General features: G+C 39.4%; 1 protein-coding gene across 3 annotated transcripts; it reads left to right on the top strand.

Moving 5' to 3' along the window:
* The first annotated feature begins 205 nt into the window (after positions 1 to 205).
* LOC106601922 (NACHT, LRR and PYD domains-containing protein 3) lies at positions 206 to 19,602 on the top strand. Of its 3 annotated transcripts, none has more exons than XM_045715880.1 (8): positions 206 to 391; positions 3,574 to 3,657; positions 12,525 to 13,017; positions 13,320 to 15,147; positions 16,862 to 17,035; positions 17,360 to 17,608; positions 18,086 to 18,123; positions 18,842 to 19,602. In XM_045715880.1, the coding sequence occupies exons 3-8, from the start codon at positions 12,741 to 12,743 to the stop codon at positions 19,378 to 19,380; spliced, it is 3,105 nt and encodes a 1,034-aa protein (XP_045571836.1). In that variant the 5' UTR covers positions 206 to 391; positions 3,574 to 3,657; positions 12,525 to 12,740; the 3' UTR covers positions 19,381 to 19,602. The 3 variants fall into 3 exon arrangements, with proteins under 3 accessions (XP_045571836.1, XP_014049831.1, XP_045571837.1); XM_014194356.2 differs by having other exon boundaries at positions 207 to 391; positions 17,435 to 17,608; XM_045715881.1 differs by having other exon boundaries at positions 235 to 391; positions 12,472 to 13,017.
* Positions 19,603 to 19,961: the final 359 nt, after the last annotated feature.

The raw sequence follows: 19,961 nt of genomic DNA on the forward strand, positions 1-19,961 counted from the left end.
ACATTTCAAAAAAAAAACTATTTTTGCTTTGTCATTATGGGGTATTGTGTGTAGATTGATGAGTGGAAAAAATAATCGAACCCATTTTAGAATAAGGCTGTAACGTAACAAAATGTGGGAAAAGGAAAGGGGTCTGAATACTTTCCGAAGGCACTGTTTCATTTCTACCATGAAAGCATTATAAGAGATGGACTTTGCCCTTTATTACATCATGGTTTACTAGGAACTAGCAGCACCCTGTCCCAGTCTGTTATCAGTAGAGCAGGCCGGGCTCCACCACCTGCTGACTGTAAAAGGTTTTGTTATAGACTGTAAAAGTAGAAAGGGTTTTGGTACATGATTCATTTTGAGACGAAAAAAAGAGTCTTCAAACCGGACAGCAGTGAATAAAGTGAGTATCTCAGACTGAATAGGACAGAGCAGAGAGAGTACCTGTATTGTATGAACAATGGTGACTACTACTACTACAGATATACAAGGGAACTGAATCAGTATATGTGGCGAGTTTATCAAGCCTCAGCACATTAACTGTTATCTTTAGACCCAATATACAAGCTGACTTAACTGCCATTTTACCCCTCTGGTTATGATCACGTCAGTGTTTTATCTTTTTAACTTCAACAGATTTAGAGCTAGAATATATTAAGGCCGGGATTCAATCCGATCGCGCTTTGTCTACAATGTACTTTTTAGAGAGACCACATTTACTGTAAATGCTGCATATGTTGGTACAATTGGAAATGACCTCTAAAGGAAAGGGAAAGGGGGGATACCTAGTCAGTTGTACAACTGAATGCCTTCAACTGAAATGTGTCTTCTGCATTTAACCCAACCCCTCTGAATCAGAGAGGTGCGGGGGGGGCTGCCTTAAACGACATCATGTCTTCGGCGCCCGGGGAACGGTGGGTTAACTGCCTTGTTCAGTGGCAGAATGACAGATTTTTACCTTCTTAGCTCAGGGATTCGATCCAGCAACTGAAACCCAGCGCTCTAAATGACTCATTCTCCAAGTGTTCATATATGCAAATTATATAATAGCTAATAGCAATGAGGGTTTCCGCGACCGGGTTGGATCACAGCTTTTTATTTTTATTTAATTAGGCAAGTCAATTAAGAACAAAATCTTATTTACAATGACGGCCTACCCCGGACGACGCTGGGCCAATTGTGCGCCGCCCTATAGGACTCCCAATCACTGTCTGGTTGTGATACAGCCCAGGATTGAACCAGCGTCTGTAGTGATGCCTCTATTACTGAGATGCAATGTCTTAGACATCTTCGGGAGCCCATAATGGTCTTGAGGTGACCCATTGACTCAGTCCTCTCTGCTCTATCAAAATAAAATTCCTCTGTACAACTCCTTCAAAATAAAATGCCTGTGCATAACCTAAGGTAACAACGTGACTCTGCTAGACATGTTTTACCACAGATTTGTGCCTGTGCACGGTTGATAAACGAAGCCCCCAGAGCTTTTGGCACAACTAGGTTGCTACGTAGTAGCTGACCAGCAGGAGGTCGTGACATTTTTTTGGTTTTGTTTGTTTTACCTTTATTTAACTAGGTAGGCTAGTTGAGAACAAGTTCTCATTTGCAACTGCAACCTGTCCAAGATAAAGCATAGCAATTCGACACATACAACAACACAGTTACACATGGAATAAACAAAACATACATCACGCTCCAGACCGGACACGGCATAAATCATGAGCAGAGGTCATTTTCATAGAGTATGCAATTTAGGTCAAGTCACCAAAAGTACAAAAAAACGTTGTATGCGTGGAAAGGGTACACCTTGGTGGTCATCGTAATGCAATACATTTATTTTCCTTCCACATTTAATACGACATTAGCTTGATCCTCCGTATGTGCTGTTGATCTATGTCACTTGTTTCCTATAGGGAAAATGAATTTGGACGTTTCCTCGCCTGTCTGTGTGTTATTTCAAAAATCATTGCTATGAATTTTATATTGATTTTGATCCTGAAAAACTCCCCAGACCCTGCCGATGACAAGCATACCCATAACATGATGCTGTCACCAAAGTACTTACCATAAATATGTAATAGCAGATTTTTAAAGATTTAATACATTTAATAAACATTCTCAGAAATGCAAAAAACACATAATAAACTTCCACGGCTGAATTGCACCGAAAATAATATTAGACAACTTGTCATTACCATGTCCGTCCTTACTGATTTGTAATGACTACCACACTATATGGCATGATTACATGAGTCACCTCTATCATGGATTTGTTGTTGTACTCAAGGAAGGGAAGCAAGGTCTCTGCGATACGTACTTTATGCTGGTCTACATTGATATAGATTTGACACAATGTAAGATGATTTCACACAATCATGTCTCTTACATTCTAATGCCTCAAATGAAAGTTTCATTTATAAATCAGGATGATGTCATTAGAATACAATATCAGTTGGTAGTAAAATATAATATTTCTTGGAACTTTTGAGTCAAGGATATGTATCTGTCAGGGGCGGAAATCCCGGGGGGGACACGACCCCCCCATCCTGGGAAAAATATGATTTGTCCCCCCCAATATATCACTGAAACATAACTGTGTAATTTAAATAATAATAATATTAATAATACGCAATGAAAGCAATTGTGCTGATTATAGACACTTAATAGCGCGTTTTTAAGTTTCAAAAGATTGCGACCCCCCCCACCCTTTGCCTCACAATGGTTTGATCCACTGCCAGTTCCTTAGTTGGCAAGGTAACAGATGGTTCGTATCTACTGTCTGAAAGGCACTCAATGCACGTAACTGACGTGAGGTTAATCCAGTCAATCGCGCACACACACTAGCTGAATATGCAGAGCTAGCGCGCAAATATTAACTATTAAGCTAGCTAGTACCTATTCCATTTATGTGGCGTCGTCAAAGATGCAATCTTTGCTATCGTCAATTTATTCCAAGATCAGCATGCATGTAAGTTAGTGCTTCAAAGTCCCTGTGATTAGGTTAGCGATAAACTGAACAGAACTACACTCTCTTCTACCATTGTTTTAAATGTATTTAATGGTCTCGTTGCAAAAGCTAAATTGTCGCAAGGGAACTTTTATTTATATATTTTATTTCACCTTTATTTAACCCGGGTAGCAAAGATTATAGCAAACACCACTGAATTGGTGCTCGCTAGCTTTGCAAATTCAGCTATTGTTAGAAGCCAGCCAATATGAAACAAACGATTAAAATTACAAAAGGTTGCAGCATATGTTGTGTAAATGGTGAACTCATACAGCTGTCAACTCTTGTCACTGCAATCCGTTTCACATTTGCTAGCTACCTTTTAGATCGAAGCCCATATAGAATGATAGAAGATAAGATGATAGAAGCCCATCTCCTACTGTAAATAACCTACACACTGTGTGTGTGTAGCCAACCAGGTAGAAAAATGGCAGAAAAAAGATGGACATCAGAGTATTTTTCAGTACACCAAAACGCAAAGTAAGAACCCTAGTAGCCTAATATCTCAAAGACTAGTTGATAAAATGTTCATAAGAAAGAAATGAAATTCTAATGGAAATGTTTCACAATGATGTCATTAGGCAGAGCAGGCAACAGATGGCACACAGACAGCAGAGTTGGGGACAGCTATGCAGGGACAGACTGGCAGAGACAGGGAGTCTCAGGTAAGTTTGTTGAGTCTTTGTTTGGCAACATTATGAAAGGTTCTCAATTTTTTTGACTTGTAAAATAGGAACATAATTGGAAAATGCCATGGATACCCCCACTCTCAACTTAAACTGGTGACTGAACTAAGATTTGTTAAAGGCAATGGTATTGCTGTTGTGATTAGTTGTGTAGTTTTGGGTACCGGTAGTTAGGAGTACGGCAAACACCTTATTTCTTTGGTTCCTCAATATAAATTTACCATATTAAACGTAGGCTATGTGTTACAGCACTACTTTTGGTGTCCCCCTCAGGAATTGCTCTTGAGAAAATTTAATGTAATTGTCCCCTCCAAAGTTGATATCAGATTTTCGCCCCTGGTATCTGTACGTGTCTGTTTTATTTAGTGAAGGTATTATTTGTTCCATTGGTTGGCTGTGTCTGTGTATGTGTCTGCGCGTGTGTTTGAGAAAGAGCGAGTCATACAGTCATAAAGAGATAAAGAGAGTGGGAGAACCTGATATGTAAATGAGTTGAGCAAACAAAAGTAGAATTCTACGACCGAATGATCATTCAGACTCTGCTTCTATTGAGAGATAAAAGGTAGACGACAGTTGTTTTGTATATTAATATAGTTGATGATATTGTTATATGTATTCATATAGTTGATGATATTGTTACAGTGAAGGAAAAAAGTATTTGATCCCCTGCTGATTTTGTACGTTTGCCAACTAACAAAGAAATGATCAGTCTGTAATTTTAATGGTAGGTTTATTTGAACAGTGAGAGACAGAATAACAACAAAAAAATCCAGAAAAACGCATTTCAAAAATGTTATAAAATGATTTGCATTTTAATGAGGGAAATAAGTATTTGACCCCTCTGCAAAACATAGTACTTGGTGGCAAAACCCTTGTTGGCAATCACAGAGGTCAGACGTTTCTTGTAGTTGGCCACCAGGTTTGCACACATCTCAGGAGGGAGTGGGCAAACGTACAAAATCAGCAGGGAATCACATACTTTTTTCCCTCATTGTATGTGTATTCATATAGTTGGTGATATTGTTATGTGTATTAATATAGTTGATGATATTGTTATGTGTATTAATATAGTTGATGATATTGTTATGTGTATTAATATAGTTGATGATATTGTTATGTGTATTAATATAGTTGATGATATTGTTATGTGTATTAATATAGTTGATGATATTGTTATGTGTATTCATATAGTTGGTGATATTGTTATGTGTATTAATATAGTTGATGATATTGTTATGTGTATTCATATAGTTGGTGATATTGTTATGTGTATTAATATAGTTGATGATATTGTTATGTGTATTCATATAGTTGGTGATATTGTTATGTGTATTAATATAGTTGATGATATTGTTATGTGTATTAATATAGTTGATGATATTGTTATGTGTATTAATATAGTTGATGATATTGTTATGTGTATTCATATAGATGATGATATTGTTATGTGTATTAATATAGTTGATGATATGTGTATTAATATAGTTGATGATATTGTTATGTGTATTCATGTAGTTGATGATATTATTATGTGTATTAATATAGTTGATGATATTGTTATGTGTATTCATGTAGTTGATGATATTGTTGTGTGTATTCATATAGTTGATGATATTATTATGTGTATTCATATAGCTGATGATATTGTAATGTGTATTCATATAGTTGATGATATTATTATGTGTATTCATATAGTTGATGATATTGTTATGTGTATTCATATAGTTGATGATATTGTTATGGGTATTTGAATTTGTATTTATTGTGGATCCACATTAGTTCCTGCCAAGGCAGCAGCTACTCTTCCTGGGGTCCGGCAAAATTAAGACAGTTTATACAACTTTAAAAACATTACAATACATTCACAGATATCACAACACTGTGTGCCCTCAGGCCCCTACTCCACCACTACCACATATCTACAGTACTAAATCCATGTGTGTATAGTGCGTATGTTATCATGTGTGTGTGTGTGCATGTGTCTGTGCCTATGTTTGTGTTGCTTCACAGTTCCCGCTGTTCCATAAGGTGTATTTTTTTATTTTTTTATCTGATTCTACTGCATCAGTTACCTGATGTGGAATAGAGTTCCATGTTGTCATGGCTCTATGTAGTACTGTGCACCTCCCATAGTCTGTTCTGGACTTGGGGACTGGGAAGAGACCTCTGGTGGCATGTCTTGTGGGATATGCATGGGTGTCTGAGCTGTGTGCCAGTAGTTTAAACAGACAGCTCGGTGCATTGAAGATGTCAATACCTCTCATAAATACAAGTATTGATGAAGTCAATCTCTCCTCCACTTTCAGCCAGGAGAGATTGACATGCATATTATTAATATTAGCTCTCTGTGTACATCCAAGGGCCAGCCGTGCTGCCCTGTTCTGAGACAATTTCAATTTTCCTAAGTCCTTTTTTGTGGCGACTGAACAGAAGTCCAGGTGTGACAAAACTAGGGCCTGTCTTGTTGATAGTGCTGTTAAGAAGGTAGAGTAGCGCTTTATTATGGACAGTGTCGTGTCTTTGGGGGTACCATTAAACTGAAGACATGTTTATCAATTAGCTCCCTGTAATTATTATCACGCGATTAAACTGATTAATCATTTAATTGTAATTAACTAGGAGATCGGGGCACCAAGGAGAATATTCAGATTACAAAGCTATAATTTTCCTAATATAACTTTCCTGTACTATAATATTATCTTCTATTATAGTATAGGCCGATTATCTTCTGGTTTAAATGGTGTATTTTACCTCGAGTCCAGTCTCATTCCAAACGTCGTAAATTGTTGTATCTGCACGAACCCAGTCTTTACTAAAATCATCCATACATCAATTGTCTTAAAATCATTTATTTACTACACTAAGTAATTAACAGAAAACATACAAACAGTAATTATCGTCACAAAGGATTGGTATAGTAATGTGCGCTAATGGCTAACAGGCATGGCTGGTCTGTTAGACAATGGGTCATAAACGGTCAGCTGAGAAGGTACACAGAGTTCATTAATATTAACAATTGACAATTGAAGGCTCGCTCATTCGGGAACAATTGCAATCAATATATATATTTACGCTCATGTGTCGTCGGGTCGTTCTGATGGAGAGTTTCTCTCTCTCTCTCTCTCTCTCTCTCTCTCTCTCTCTCTGTCTCGGTTAGAATGGATCTTTCAAAGCGACATTCATTAATGTCGTTATAGAATGGATGTTTCGTTGGTCTTCGCGTTCGATGATATAATTTACTTAGCTGCAGACTAATAATTAATATCAAAGACTTGTTCTTATTCTGTCGGTATCAATAGTCTAAAAGTTAACCACGTGGTATGGTTCACTTTCAGTAGAGGAATTGGATGGTAAAACCTATTGGCCATGGAGTGGAGGCCTGGTCTAAAGAAATGTAAATCAGGGTGGGTTTTATAGTGACCCTTGAACAGGCTTGTCAAATGACGCCTGGTCCTGTATGTGTCCCTGGGGGCGTGCCTATGACTGAGTTAGACTTGGTTACAGAAATACAATTCTATCACATTACATCAGTACATAGCATCTCAATGTATTACAAAAGCTTTATCCTTATTAATACATTCTATACAACCATTATGATGCAAGTCTCAAGCTGAGGCTATTATATAAACAGTTTTATGGTAATATGGCTATATTGTCTCTTCTGAGTATCACAAAATTGTACCAAGCGTACCAGTTCGTAGCTGGATTCTTCACCAATCTTCCATACCTTCTCCAGAACACAAATGTCGCTTGGCTCCCCAATTCTATGAGTTGGAAGAATTTCCTTTGTCTCTCTATGAAACATGTGGCCAGAGACTCTACTGGAATTTTAGAGTTTTTACAACCCTTTACACACAGGGCCTGGGTTGTGGGGGACGGTAGGTTGGGTGGTGGTGCAAAAGGGAGGGGGTCAACTGTCCTCCCTGTACCAAAAGAGGCCAACGTCATGACAACAGACTTCTACCCATCTTAGCTACTGTTGTATCAATATGTTTTGACAATGACAGTTTACAATCCAGGGTTATTCCAAGCAGTTTATTCACCTCAACTTGCTCAATTTGTACATTATTTATTTTAAGATTTAGTTTTGGTTTAGATGTTTAGTGAATTATTTATTCCAAATACAATGCTTTTCGTTTTAGAAATATTTAGGGCTAACTTATTCCTTGCCACCCCCTCTATTAATATAGTTGATGATATTGCTATGTGTATTCATATAGTTGATGATATTGTTATGTGTATTCATATAGTTGATGATATTGTTATGTGTATTCATATAGTTGGTGATATTGTTATGTGTATTCATATAGTTGATGATATTATTATGAGTATTCATATAGTTGATGATATTGTTATGTGTATTAATATATACTGCTCAAAAAATAAAGGGAACACTTAAACAACACAATGTAACTCCAAGTCAATCACACTTCTGTGAAATCAAACTGTCCACTTAGGAAGCAACACTGATTGACAATAAATTTCACATGCTGTTGTGCAAATGGAATAGACAACAGGTGGAAATTATAGGCAATTAGCAAGACACCCCCAATAAAGGAGTGGTGACCATAGACCACTTCTCAGTTCCTATGCTTCCTGGCTGATGTTTTGGTCACTTTTGAATGCTGGCGGTGCTTTCACTCTAGTGGTAGCATGAGACGGAGTCTACAACCCACACAAGTGGCTCAGGTAGTGCAGCTCATCCAGGATGGCACATCAATGCGAGCTGTGGCAAGAAGGTTTGCTGTGTCTGTCAGCGTAGTGTCCAGAGCATGGAGGTGCTACCAGGAGACAGGCCACTACATCAGGAGATGTGGAGGAGGCCGTAGGAGGGCAACAACCCAGCAGCAGGACCGCTACATCCGCCTTTGTGCAAGGAGGAGCAGGAGGAGCACTGCCAGAGCCCTGCAAAATGACCTCCAGCAGGCCACAAATGTGCATGTGTCTGCTCAAACGGTCAGAAACAGACTCCATGAGGGTGGTATAAGGGCCCGATGTCCACAGGTGGGGATTGTGCTTACAGCCCAACACCGTGCAGGACGTTTGGCATTTGCCAGAGAACACCAAGATTGGCAAATTCGCCACTGGCGCCCTGTGCTCTTCACAGATGAAAGCAGGTTCACATTGAGCACGTGACAGACGTGACAGAGTCTGGAGACGCCGTGGAGAACGTTCTGCTGCCTGCAACATCCTCCAGCATGACCGGTTTGGCGGTGGGTCAGTCATGGTGTGGGGTGGCATTTCTTTGGGGGGCCGCACAGCCCTCCATGTGCTCGCCAGAGGTAGCCTGACTGCCATTAGGTACCGAGATGAGATCCTCAGACCCCTTGTGAGACCATAAGCTGGTGTGGTTGGCCCTGGGTTCCTCCTAATGCAAGACAATGCTAGACCTCATGTGGCTGGAGTGTGTCAGCAGTTCCTGCAAGAGGAAGGCATTGATGCTATGGACTGGCCCGCCCGTTCCCCAGACCTGAATCCAATTGAGCACATCTGGGACATCATGTCTCGCTCCATCCACCAACGCCACGTTGCACCACAGACTGTCCAGGAGTTGCCGGATGCTTTAGTCCAGGTCTGGGAGGAGATCCCTCAGGAGACCATCCGCCACCTCATCAGGAGCATGCCCAGGCGTTGTAGGGAGGTCATACAGGCACGTGGAGGCCACACACACTACTGAGCCTCATTTTGACTTGTTTTAAGGACATTACATCAAAGTTGGATCAGACTTGTAGTGTGGTTTTCCACTTTAATTTTGAGTGTGACTCCAAATCCAGACCTCCATGGGTTGATAAATTGGATTTCCATTGATTATTTTTGTGTGATTTTGTTGTCAGCACATTCAACTATGTAAAGAAAAAAGTATTTAATAAGATTATTTCATTCATTCAGATCTAGGATGTGTTATTTTAGTGTTCCCTTTATTTTTTTACATTTACGTCATTTAGCAGACGCTCTTATCCAGAGCGACTTACAGTAGTGAATGCATACATTTCATACAATTTCATACATTTCATACATTTTTTATCTGTGCTGGCCCCCCGTGGGAATCGAACCCACAACCCTGGTGTTGCAAACACCATGCTCTACCAACTGAGCTACAGGGAAGGCAGTGTAGTTGATGATATTGTTATGTGTATTCATATAGTTGATGATATTGTTATGTGTATTAATATAGTTGATGATATTGTTATGTGTATTAATATAGTTGATGATATTGTTATGTGTATTAATATAGTTGATGATATTATTATGTGTATTCATGTAGTTGATGATATTATTATGTGTATTAATATAGTTGATGATATTGTTATGTGTATTAATATAGTTGATGATATTGTTATGTGTATTAATATAGTTGATGATATTGTTATGTGTATTCATATAGTTGATGATATTATTATGTGTATTGATATTGTTATGTGTATTCATGTAGTTGATGATATTATTATGTGTATTAATATAGTTGATGATATTGTTATGTGTATTCATATAGTTGATGATATTGTTATGTGTATTCATGTACAGCACCAGTCAAAAGTTTGGACACATCTACTCATTCAAGGGTTTTTCTTTATTTGACTATTTTATACATTGTAGAATAATAGTGAAGACATCAAAACTATGAAATAACACATATGGGATCATGTAGTAACCAAAAAAGTGTTAAACAAATCAAAATGTATTTTATATTTCATATTCTTCAAAGTACCCTTTGCCTTGATGACAGCTTTCTATTTTTTTTTAGAAAAACCCTTGAATGAGTAGGTGTGTCCAAACTTTAGACTGGTACTGCAGTTGATTATGTAAATTAGATGTGTGGGGTGAATTCATTCCGTGCCCATCTGTGTTCCCCACGGTGATCTCCTACTCTGTCATAGGCCTATAGGCGTGTCTGCTCAACACAGGCTTAAAACACAACAAGAAACAAACAAACATTTTATTTTTAGAATCTACTGTTAATGCTTTTCACGAAAGTAGGTATTTTGTTTGAAAGAGAGACAAATAAATATTGTGGAAAGCCTAACAACAACTTACACTTCCTTAAAACAGGCTGTGTGTATTCATTAGTGCCCACCGTATCAAAACATTTGGCAATGGAAACCGTTTCGGTCACGTTGTACAGCATTTGAAGTAAACTGTTTATGCAACGTTTTGAAACTGTTGGCTGCGGAGTAAACTAATGAATACAACCCAGGTAGTAGCAAACGACTAGACTGTTGATGCCTGATGCTGAAACCTGAACGTAGCCTGGGGGGGTATCCGATGATGCAAGATAGATATACTGGTTTTCTAAAGTTAGCCAGCTTCAGTTAGCTTCACATTCCAGCTCAGGCCTCACCCATCAGAATATACAGAGTGCTAGTCATCATTAACCCTATCAGCTTCAGTTATCTTCACATTCCAGCTCAGGCCTCACCCATCAGAATATACAGAGTGCTAGTCATCATTAACCCTATCAGCTTCAGTTATCTTCACATTCCAGCTCAGGCCTCATCCATCAGAATATACAGAGTGCTAGTCATCATTAACCCTATCAGCTTCAGTTATCTTCACATTCCAGCTCAGGCCTCATCCATCAGAATATACAGAGTGCTGGTCATCAGGAAGGTACAAAAGTCCAGAGAGGACATCATGTTAAGATCACAACTTGTACATCTCATGATCACGACATAAACATTTTTGTTGTTGTTGAGCTCACAAGATAAACTCTATAATTAGGAGTGGACATATTGATAATAGATTAACATTGTGGCTGAGGCATAACACATTTTTGTTGTAGCCCTGGACAAACATACCTGACTTAGGGCCTGATGGTTAGTTGACAAGTTTATTCGGGTGTGTTTGTCCGGGGCTACAATAAAACTGTACTGTTGGAATCTCAAATAACTGAGGGATGTCTCCTTTCACATCTGGAAAAGGACAAAGTAGAAGTAGAGACACGTGAAATAATAATAATTTATTTGATTTATATAGCACTTTTATACCACCTGAGGTACTCAAAGCGCTTTACATAGTAGGGGGAAACTCACCTCATCCACCATCAATGAGCTGCATCCAGCTTCTTAACCAAGCTTCAGGGGAGTAAAAATTATGAAACTTGCATAGGGGGTAAAATGTGCCAAAAATAAGGTGACCAAACATGGGTCTAAAAAAAAATTATGTTCCCCTTGTTTTCTTATGCTGTGTCTCTCAGATATAGGACAGACACTTCAAAACCTTGTTCCTTAGGATTTATTTTTGGACTGTCTGTTTTGCCATTTATAAACGTGTTGTTCAATGCTTTTCTATATGCTATAGCGGTAAAGGCCAAATTAAACCTACAGGGGTTAAAATGGCTTTGTTCTATTGAAATTTGTGCACCATTAGATAAAAGATATGACAATTTATTATGACAATTATGACAATTTATTATGATTTTTTTATTTATTTGTTATTTTTTTCCCCAACATGGGGAAAATTCGGGAACCATAACCAAAAATACAAAAACAATTGACATATTTTGTAGATCTTTTCTTTGCCTGCTGTTGCTCTGTCTTAGTTACATTGTTGTACCAGGATCCCACCGTTCTTATGTGTTTGTAGGACTTCTAGTTTTGAAATCAAAATGTATCTAATGAAGGTAGTTTACAATATATGTGTTGCTTAGAAAATGGCACCAGAAGGCATCAGAGTTTTAACTGTTTACTATTTTCTACTGGGGTTGAGCACCAATGGCATCTAAATATTTTACAAAATATTATGTGGAAAATGGTAGTATTGTAAGTAATAATGTACATGTATTTCTCACAATAGTGCAGATGTTTGGGCTTGTAGACTATGATGCTACATGCTCTGCTGTTTAACAGTCTCCACTGACCTACAATGGCCCCATCTGCTGTTTAACAGTCTCCACTGACCTACAATGGCCCCATCTGCTGTTTAACAGTCTCCACTGACCTACAATGGCCCCATCTGCTGTTTAACAGTCTCCACTGACCTACAATGGCCCCATCTGCTGTTTAACAGTCTCCACTGACCTACAATGGCCCCATCTGCTGTTTAACAGTCTCCACTGACCTACAATGGCCATATCTGTGAAAGAGCATCTCCTGGCCATTCTGGATGATCTTGGCTCTGAGGAGCTGAAGAGATTTAAGTGGTATCTAACTACAGAAAACCAGCTGGATGGCTTCCATCACATTCCAAAGGGCCAGCTGGAGACGTCTAACAAACTGGACATAGTGGATCAGATGGTGCAGAAATACAGGGAAAATGTGGCTGTGAAGATCACACTGGACATCCTGAAGAAGATTAGCCGTAATGATCTTGCTGAGAAGCTAAACACAGACTGTCCAATAGGTAATTCAGGATTCTTGTGTTTATAAGGTTTTGAGCAAATATATATATATATATATATTCTATTGTATTGTTGAAATTGATATTCTATATAAATTATACAGTATTTGTATGTTTGTTATTGGCTAACCTGTAAAATGATCCCTTTTCTCTGAAATGCGCATTAATTTCATGTGCTTAGATTTTTCCAATAACCAGATATATTGTAAAATAAAAAATTTATATATTTGTTTATTGTGTAGTGTTGAGCATCTAGAGAACAACACATGCTTGCTAACTATTCTATAACCATTGTCCATTGTCAGGTCCTTCAGATGAAGATGGTGAGAAGTACCAACATGAATATAAACTGAAAGTAAAAAATAAGTTTCAGCATGTATTCAACGGGGTACCAAAGCAGGGCCATAAGCAACTTCTCAATGAGATCTACACAGAGCTCTACATCACAGAGGGTGGAAGTGGAGAGGTCAATAATGAACATGAGGTGAGACAGATCGAGATCACGTCCAAGAATCCAGCAAGACCAGAAGCTAAAATCCGCTGCAATGACATCTTCAAACAATCATCTGGAAAAGACAAACTTATCAGAACTGTGCTGACAAAAGGAGTCGCTGGCATTGGAAAAACAGTTTCTGTGCAGAAGTTCATTCTGGATTGGGCTGAAGGGAAAGCCAATCAGGATATCCAATTCATAATTTCACTCCCTTTTCGGGAGCTGAATTTGGTGAGGGGGGAAAAGTGCAGTTTTGTGGAACTTCTACATAAATGTGTCTTAGAGACTAGAGTGATTGAGAGGGACTTTTTAAATCACATTTTAACAAAATTGCAAAAACCAGGAAACCACAATGAGAGCAAAGTTGTATTTGTCCTTGATGGTCTGGATGAGTACGAGAACTGTAAGAGCTGGTGTGATGTCACAGAGCCAACCTCAGTGGACGTGCTGCTGACAAACCTCATCAATGGGAATCTGCTTCCACCTGCTCTCCTCTGGATAACCTCCAGACCTGCAGCAACCAATCACATCCCTCCTGAGTGTGTTGACCAGGTGACAGAGGTACGAGGGTTCAATGACCCACAGAAGGAGGAGTACTTCAGGAAGAGATTCAGCGATGAGGACCTGGCCAACAGAATCATCTCACACATAAAGACATCAAGGAGCCTCCACATCATGTGTCACATTCCAGTCTTCTGTTGGATCTTAGCTACAGTTCTGGAGCATGTGTTGAGTACAGATAGGAATGAAGAGATGCCCAAGACACTGACTCAATTATTTATTGGGTTACTGGTATTTCAGACCAAACAGATGAATGAGAAATATCACAAGAAAGGTGAGAGAGATCCACACAGGGATAAAGAGAGTTTCATGGCACTGGGGAAACTTGCTTTTAACCAGCTGGAAAATGGCAACCTCATTTTCTATGAGGCAGACCTGAAGAATTATGGCATTGATGTCACTGAAGCCTCAGTGAACTCAGGAGTGTGTACACAGATCTTTAGACAGGACTATGGGCCGTTCCAAGACAAGGTGTACTGCTTTGTGCATCTGAGCGTTCAGGAGTTTCTGGCTGCGTTATATGTTTTCCTCTCCTTCAACAACAACAATGTAAACCCAATGACCGAAGACCAATCCTTCATCAGAAAAATTCTAATGAAGTTGAATCCTGCCATCACCTTCCACACAATTGCAGTGGATAAATCCTTACAGAGTGAGAATGGACACCTGGACCTGTTCCTCCGTTTCCTTCTGGGCCTTTCACTAGACTCCAATCAGACTCACTTACACGGCCTACTGACACAGACAAGAATAACCAGAAGCAGATCACTGGGCCATGAGGAAACAGTCAAGTACATCAAGAAGAAGATCAGGAACACTCCATCTCCAGAGAGGTGCATCAATCTGTTCCACTGTCTGAATGAACTGAATGACCATTCTCTAGTGGAGGAGATCCAAAGCTACCTGAGATCAGGAAGTCTCTCAAAACCCAACCTGTCACCTGCACAGTGGTCAGCTCTGGTCTTTGTGTTGCTGACTTCAGAAGAGAAGCTGGATGTGTTTGACCTGAAGAAATACTCCAGATCAGAGGAAGGTCTTCTGAGGCTGCTGCCAGTGGTCAAAGCCTCCAGGACAGCTCTGTAAATACATGTTACATTTTTTTAAAAGTATTAATAAACAGTAGGGGTCAATAGTTTGGACACACCTACTCATTAAAGGGTTTTTCTTTATTTTATTTCTTCATTTTATTTCTTTATTTAAGACATGAAAAAACTATGAAATAACACATATGGAATCATGTAACCAAAAAAGTGTTAAACAAATCAAAATATATTTTATATTTGAGATTTTTCAAAGTAGCCACCCTTTGCCTTGATGACAGCTTTGCACACTCTTGGCATTCTCTCAACCAGCTTCATGAGGAATGCTTTTCCAACCGTCTTGAAGGAGTTCCCACATATGCTGAGCACTTGTTGGCTGCTTTCCTTCACTCTGCGGTCCAACTCATCGCAAACCATCTGAAATTAGTTGAGGTCGGGTGATTGTGGAGGCCAGGTCATCTGCTGTGCAACTTCATCACTCTCCTTGGTCAAATATCCCTTACACAGCCTGGAGATGTGTTTTGGGTCATTGTCCTGTTGAAAAACAAATGATATTCCCGCTAAGCCCAAACCAGATGGGATGGCGTTTCGCTGCAGAATGCTGTGGTAGCCATGCTGGTTAAGTGTGCCTTGAATTATAAATATATCACTGACAGCATCACAAGCAAAGCACCATCACATCTCCTCCTCCATGCTTCACGGTGGGAACCACACATGTGGAGATCATCTGTTCACCTACTCTGCGTCTCACAAAGACACGGCGGTTGGAACCAAAAATCTCAATTTTGGACTCATCAGACCAAAGAACAGATTTCCACCGGTCTAATGTCCATTGCTCGTGTTTCTTGGCCCAAGCAAGTCTCTTCTTCTTATTGGTGTCCTTTAGTAGTAGTTTCTTTGCAGCAATTCGACCATGAAGGCCTGATTCACGCAGTCTCCTCTGAACAGTTGATGTTGAGATGCGTCTGTTAATCGAACTCTGTGAAGCATTTATTTGGGCTGCAATCTGAGGCTGGTAATTCTAATGAACTTATCTTCTGCAGCAGAGGTAACTCTGTGTCTTCCTTTGCTGTGGCGGTCCTCATGAGAGTCAGTTTCAACATAGCGCTTGATGGTTTTTGTGACTGCACTTGAAGAAACTTTCAAAGTTCATGACATTTTCCCTATTGACTGACTTTCATGTCTTAAAGTAATGATGGACTGTCATTTCTCTTTGCTTATTTGAGCTGTTCTTGCCATAATATGGACTTGGTCTTTTACCAAATAGGGCTATCTTCTGTATACCACCCCTACCTTGTCACAACAACTGATTGTCTCAAACGCATTAAGAAGGAAAGAAATTCCACCAATTAGCTGTTAACAAGGCACACCTGTTAATTGAAATGCATTCCAGGTGACTACCACATGAAGCTGGTTGAGAGAATGCCAAGAGTGTGCAAAGCTGTCATCACGGCAAAGGGTGGCTAATTTGAAGAATCTGAAATGTAAAATATATTTTGATTTGTTTAACACTATTTTGCTTACTACATGATTCCATGTGTGTTATTTCATAGTTTTGATGTCTTCACTAATATTCTACAATGTAGAAAATAGTAAAAATTAAGAAAAACCTTTGAATGAGTAGGGGTGTCAGTTAGAATTCACATTAGCATATTACTTATTCATTGTTGATTCTCAAATATTCTCCTACATGTACTGTTCACAGTACACACAGTTGTCTATATTAATTTCCATTGTGTTTTACTTTTCAAAGGCTTGATGGGTGTAACCTCACTGAGAAATGCTGTCAAGCTTTGGCCTCAGCTTTCAACTCAACCTCCTCAAACCTGAGAGAGCTGGACCTGAGTGACAACAACCTGCAGGATTCAGGAGTGAAGCTGCTCTCTGCTGGACTGAAGAATCCCCACTGTAAACTGGAGACTCTGAGGTCAGTGTTCTGTATTAGTTCACTAAAGGGGATAGTTCATCATGTGATCTACAGGTATTTATAGAGGACAAATAGTAGGCTGTGATTGTAAATAAGAATTTGTTCTTAACTGACTTGTCTAGTTAAATAAATAATGTCAGACTAGGGAGTTTGGTCTCAGCTGAATTGAAATGTTATAGATACCTAACTGCAGATTCATGTTTGGAAGAGGAAGAATTACACAATCTATTGATATCATTTATTTTCATTTTCAAGATGCTTTGCTTACTGAAGTCAAATGTTTTTAGTTATATCATTATGTGATTGTAATATTATTTTTATCAGGTCATTGTTTAAATGCAAATGTCTGTTGAGTTTGAGGAAGACACACACCTGCCATTTCCCTGATAAATTCTGCAGGCTGTCACGCTGTCTGATCACAAAGAAAGGCTGTGCTTCTCTGGCCTCAGCTCTGAGATCCAACCCCTCCCACCTGAGAGAGCTGGACCTGAGCTACAATATCCCAGGAGACTCAGGAGTCAGACTGCTCTCTGCTGGACTGGAGGATCCACACTGCAGACTGGAAAAACTCAAGTATGTGGAGAGGGATTGTGGAGTTTGTGTCAATTCATGTGTGACATGGACAACTTTGGTTCAGGTTTCATGGGTTAGTTATAACCATTTATTCAGGGGTGCAACTTTCACTGGGGACGGGGGGGGACATGTCCCTCCGACATTCTGAAATTGCATTTTTGACCCCCCCGTTTTATACAAAACCAGGCAGGGTGTGCTTTAGGACCATGTGGACGCCTCCGAGTGGTCGGGTAGGCTGTTTGGAGTGTTTATACACTTCTAAAACCAAAGTTTCGCCCCTGCATTTAATATCCAACAAACAATATTTTAACTGATATCAGTGTGTGGTTGTGTGGTTGTGTGGTTGTGTGTGTGTGTGTGTGTGTGTGTGTGTGTGTGTGTGTGTGTGTGTGTGTGTGTGTGTGTGTGTGTGTGTGTGTGTGTGTGTGTGTGTGTGTGTGTGTGTTTTACTGAATCACTGTTCTGCTTCTTGTGCAGTGTTGACCACTGTGGAGAGTACTGGCTGCTGAAAAAATGTAAGTGTTGACTGCTGTGAAGAAATGTGAAATGTTTTATTAGTGATGAAACAGGAAATAGCATAACCTCAGAGTAATTGTCAAGTTACTCAACTGTTGACCTACTTGGTCAAATGAAATATAAGCTGCCATTTTAAGGAAGTAGAATCAGACACACCCCACTGGACATCAGTTCAACGTCTAGTTTTGATTGATGTTTGGTTGAGTTATCGACTAACCTGAATTCAACGTGAAATCAACAAAGAATGTCACCCTGTCCTTGGATTTAGGTTAAAAGTTAGATGAAAAAATACAAAATTCCCTTACAAATCCAATCCGTTTTCCACATTGATTCAACGTCCTCACATGTACTTTTTTGTTGTTGAAATGACATGGAAACAATGTTGATTCAACCAGTTTTTGCCCTGTCAGATATACTGTATAGGCTGGCATACAAATGGTCATATAAAGTATAGACTGTAGATTAAAAGACGATAAATGAAACACTAAAAAACATATTATTTACAAGTATTCTCTCTTTTCTTTTTAACTACTTTTATTGTTTCAGTACAGTACATAATCAATATACTCAATATTTAATCATTATTTAATTATTTCATTCCATCCAGTGCAGTGTGTCAATTAGATGTATTTTTCAATGAATAAATGCTCTTCATAAAAGGCCTTGATGATTAACATTCTGATGTGAATGATTTCTAATACTGATCTTCCCTAACAGATGCCTGTGATGTCACACTGGACCCGAACACAGCATACAGAAACCTCTCTCTGTCAGAGGGGAACAGGAAGGTGACGTGGGGGAGAGAGGAGCAGCCGTATCCTGATCACCCAGAGAGATTTGAGGTCTTGCCACAGGTGCTGTGTAGACAGGGTCTGACTGGGCGCTGTTACTGGGAGGCAGAGATGAGTGGGGGAGGGGATGACATAGGAATGACGTACAGAGGAATCAGCAGGACAGGAAGAGCTGATGACAGTAGGCTTGGATGCAATGACAAGTCCTGGAGTCTGAGCCTCTCTGATTACGGTCACACTGCCAGGCACAATAAGGAGAGAACTGAGTTACCTGCCTCCTCGTCCAACAGAGTAGGAGTGTATCTGGACTGGCCGGCCGGCACTCTGTCCTTCTACAGCGTCTCCTCTGACACACTGACCCACCTGATCACATTCACCTCCACATTCACTGAGCCCCTCTATCCAGGGTTTTGGGTTGAAATAAACTCCTCATTGTCCCTATGTGAGGTAAAAACCTTTAGTTAGTAAAGGACGGTTCTTGTTGTTATTGATTGGTGTTTATAAATAATGTTTATTTAGTCAAATTGTTGACATTACAATCCTGATTCTGATTGAACTCAATAACACTGAATGGAACTTTCCTGGTAAACGTTTGGTCAGATAAAGACCAATAAAACTGGTTGTTTTAAAAACAGTTAAATGTTGTTGTGTTTTCACATTAAAGAAGAATGACAGTTAAAGTTGAAATCTGTAGCGGTGAAACTGCCACGTTTGTTAACGATATTACAACAACAAAAAGGTCACTTCAAACAACGAAAACAGTTTGTTCCCTTTAGACATCATTGCACAACAGCAGAGTCTGGACTACCGTTATTTCCCCATGATGCTGGTGTGATATAACAGCAGAGTCTGGACTACCGTTATTTCCCCATGATGCTGGTGTGATATAACAGCAGAGTATGGAATACCGTAATTTTCCCCATGATGCTGGAGTGATATAACAGCAGAGTCTGGACTACCGTTATTTCCCCATGATTCTGGTGTGATATAACGGCAGAGTCTGGACTACCGTTATTTTCCCCATGATGCTGGTGTGATATAACAAC

The sequence above is a fragment of the Salmo salar genome, chromosome ssa03 (assembly GCF_905237065.1).
Source record: "Salmo salar chromosome ssa03, Ssal_v3.1, whole genome shotgun sequence".
NCBI lineage: Eukaryota > Metazoa > Chordata > Actinopteri > Salmoniformes > Salmonidae > Salmo > Salmo salar.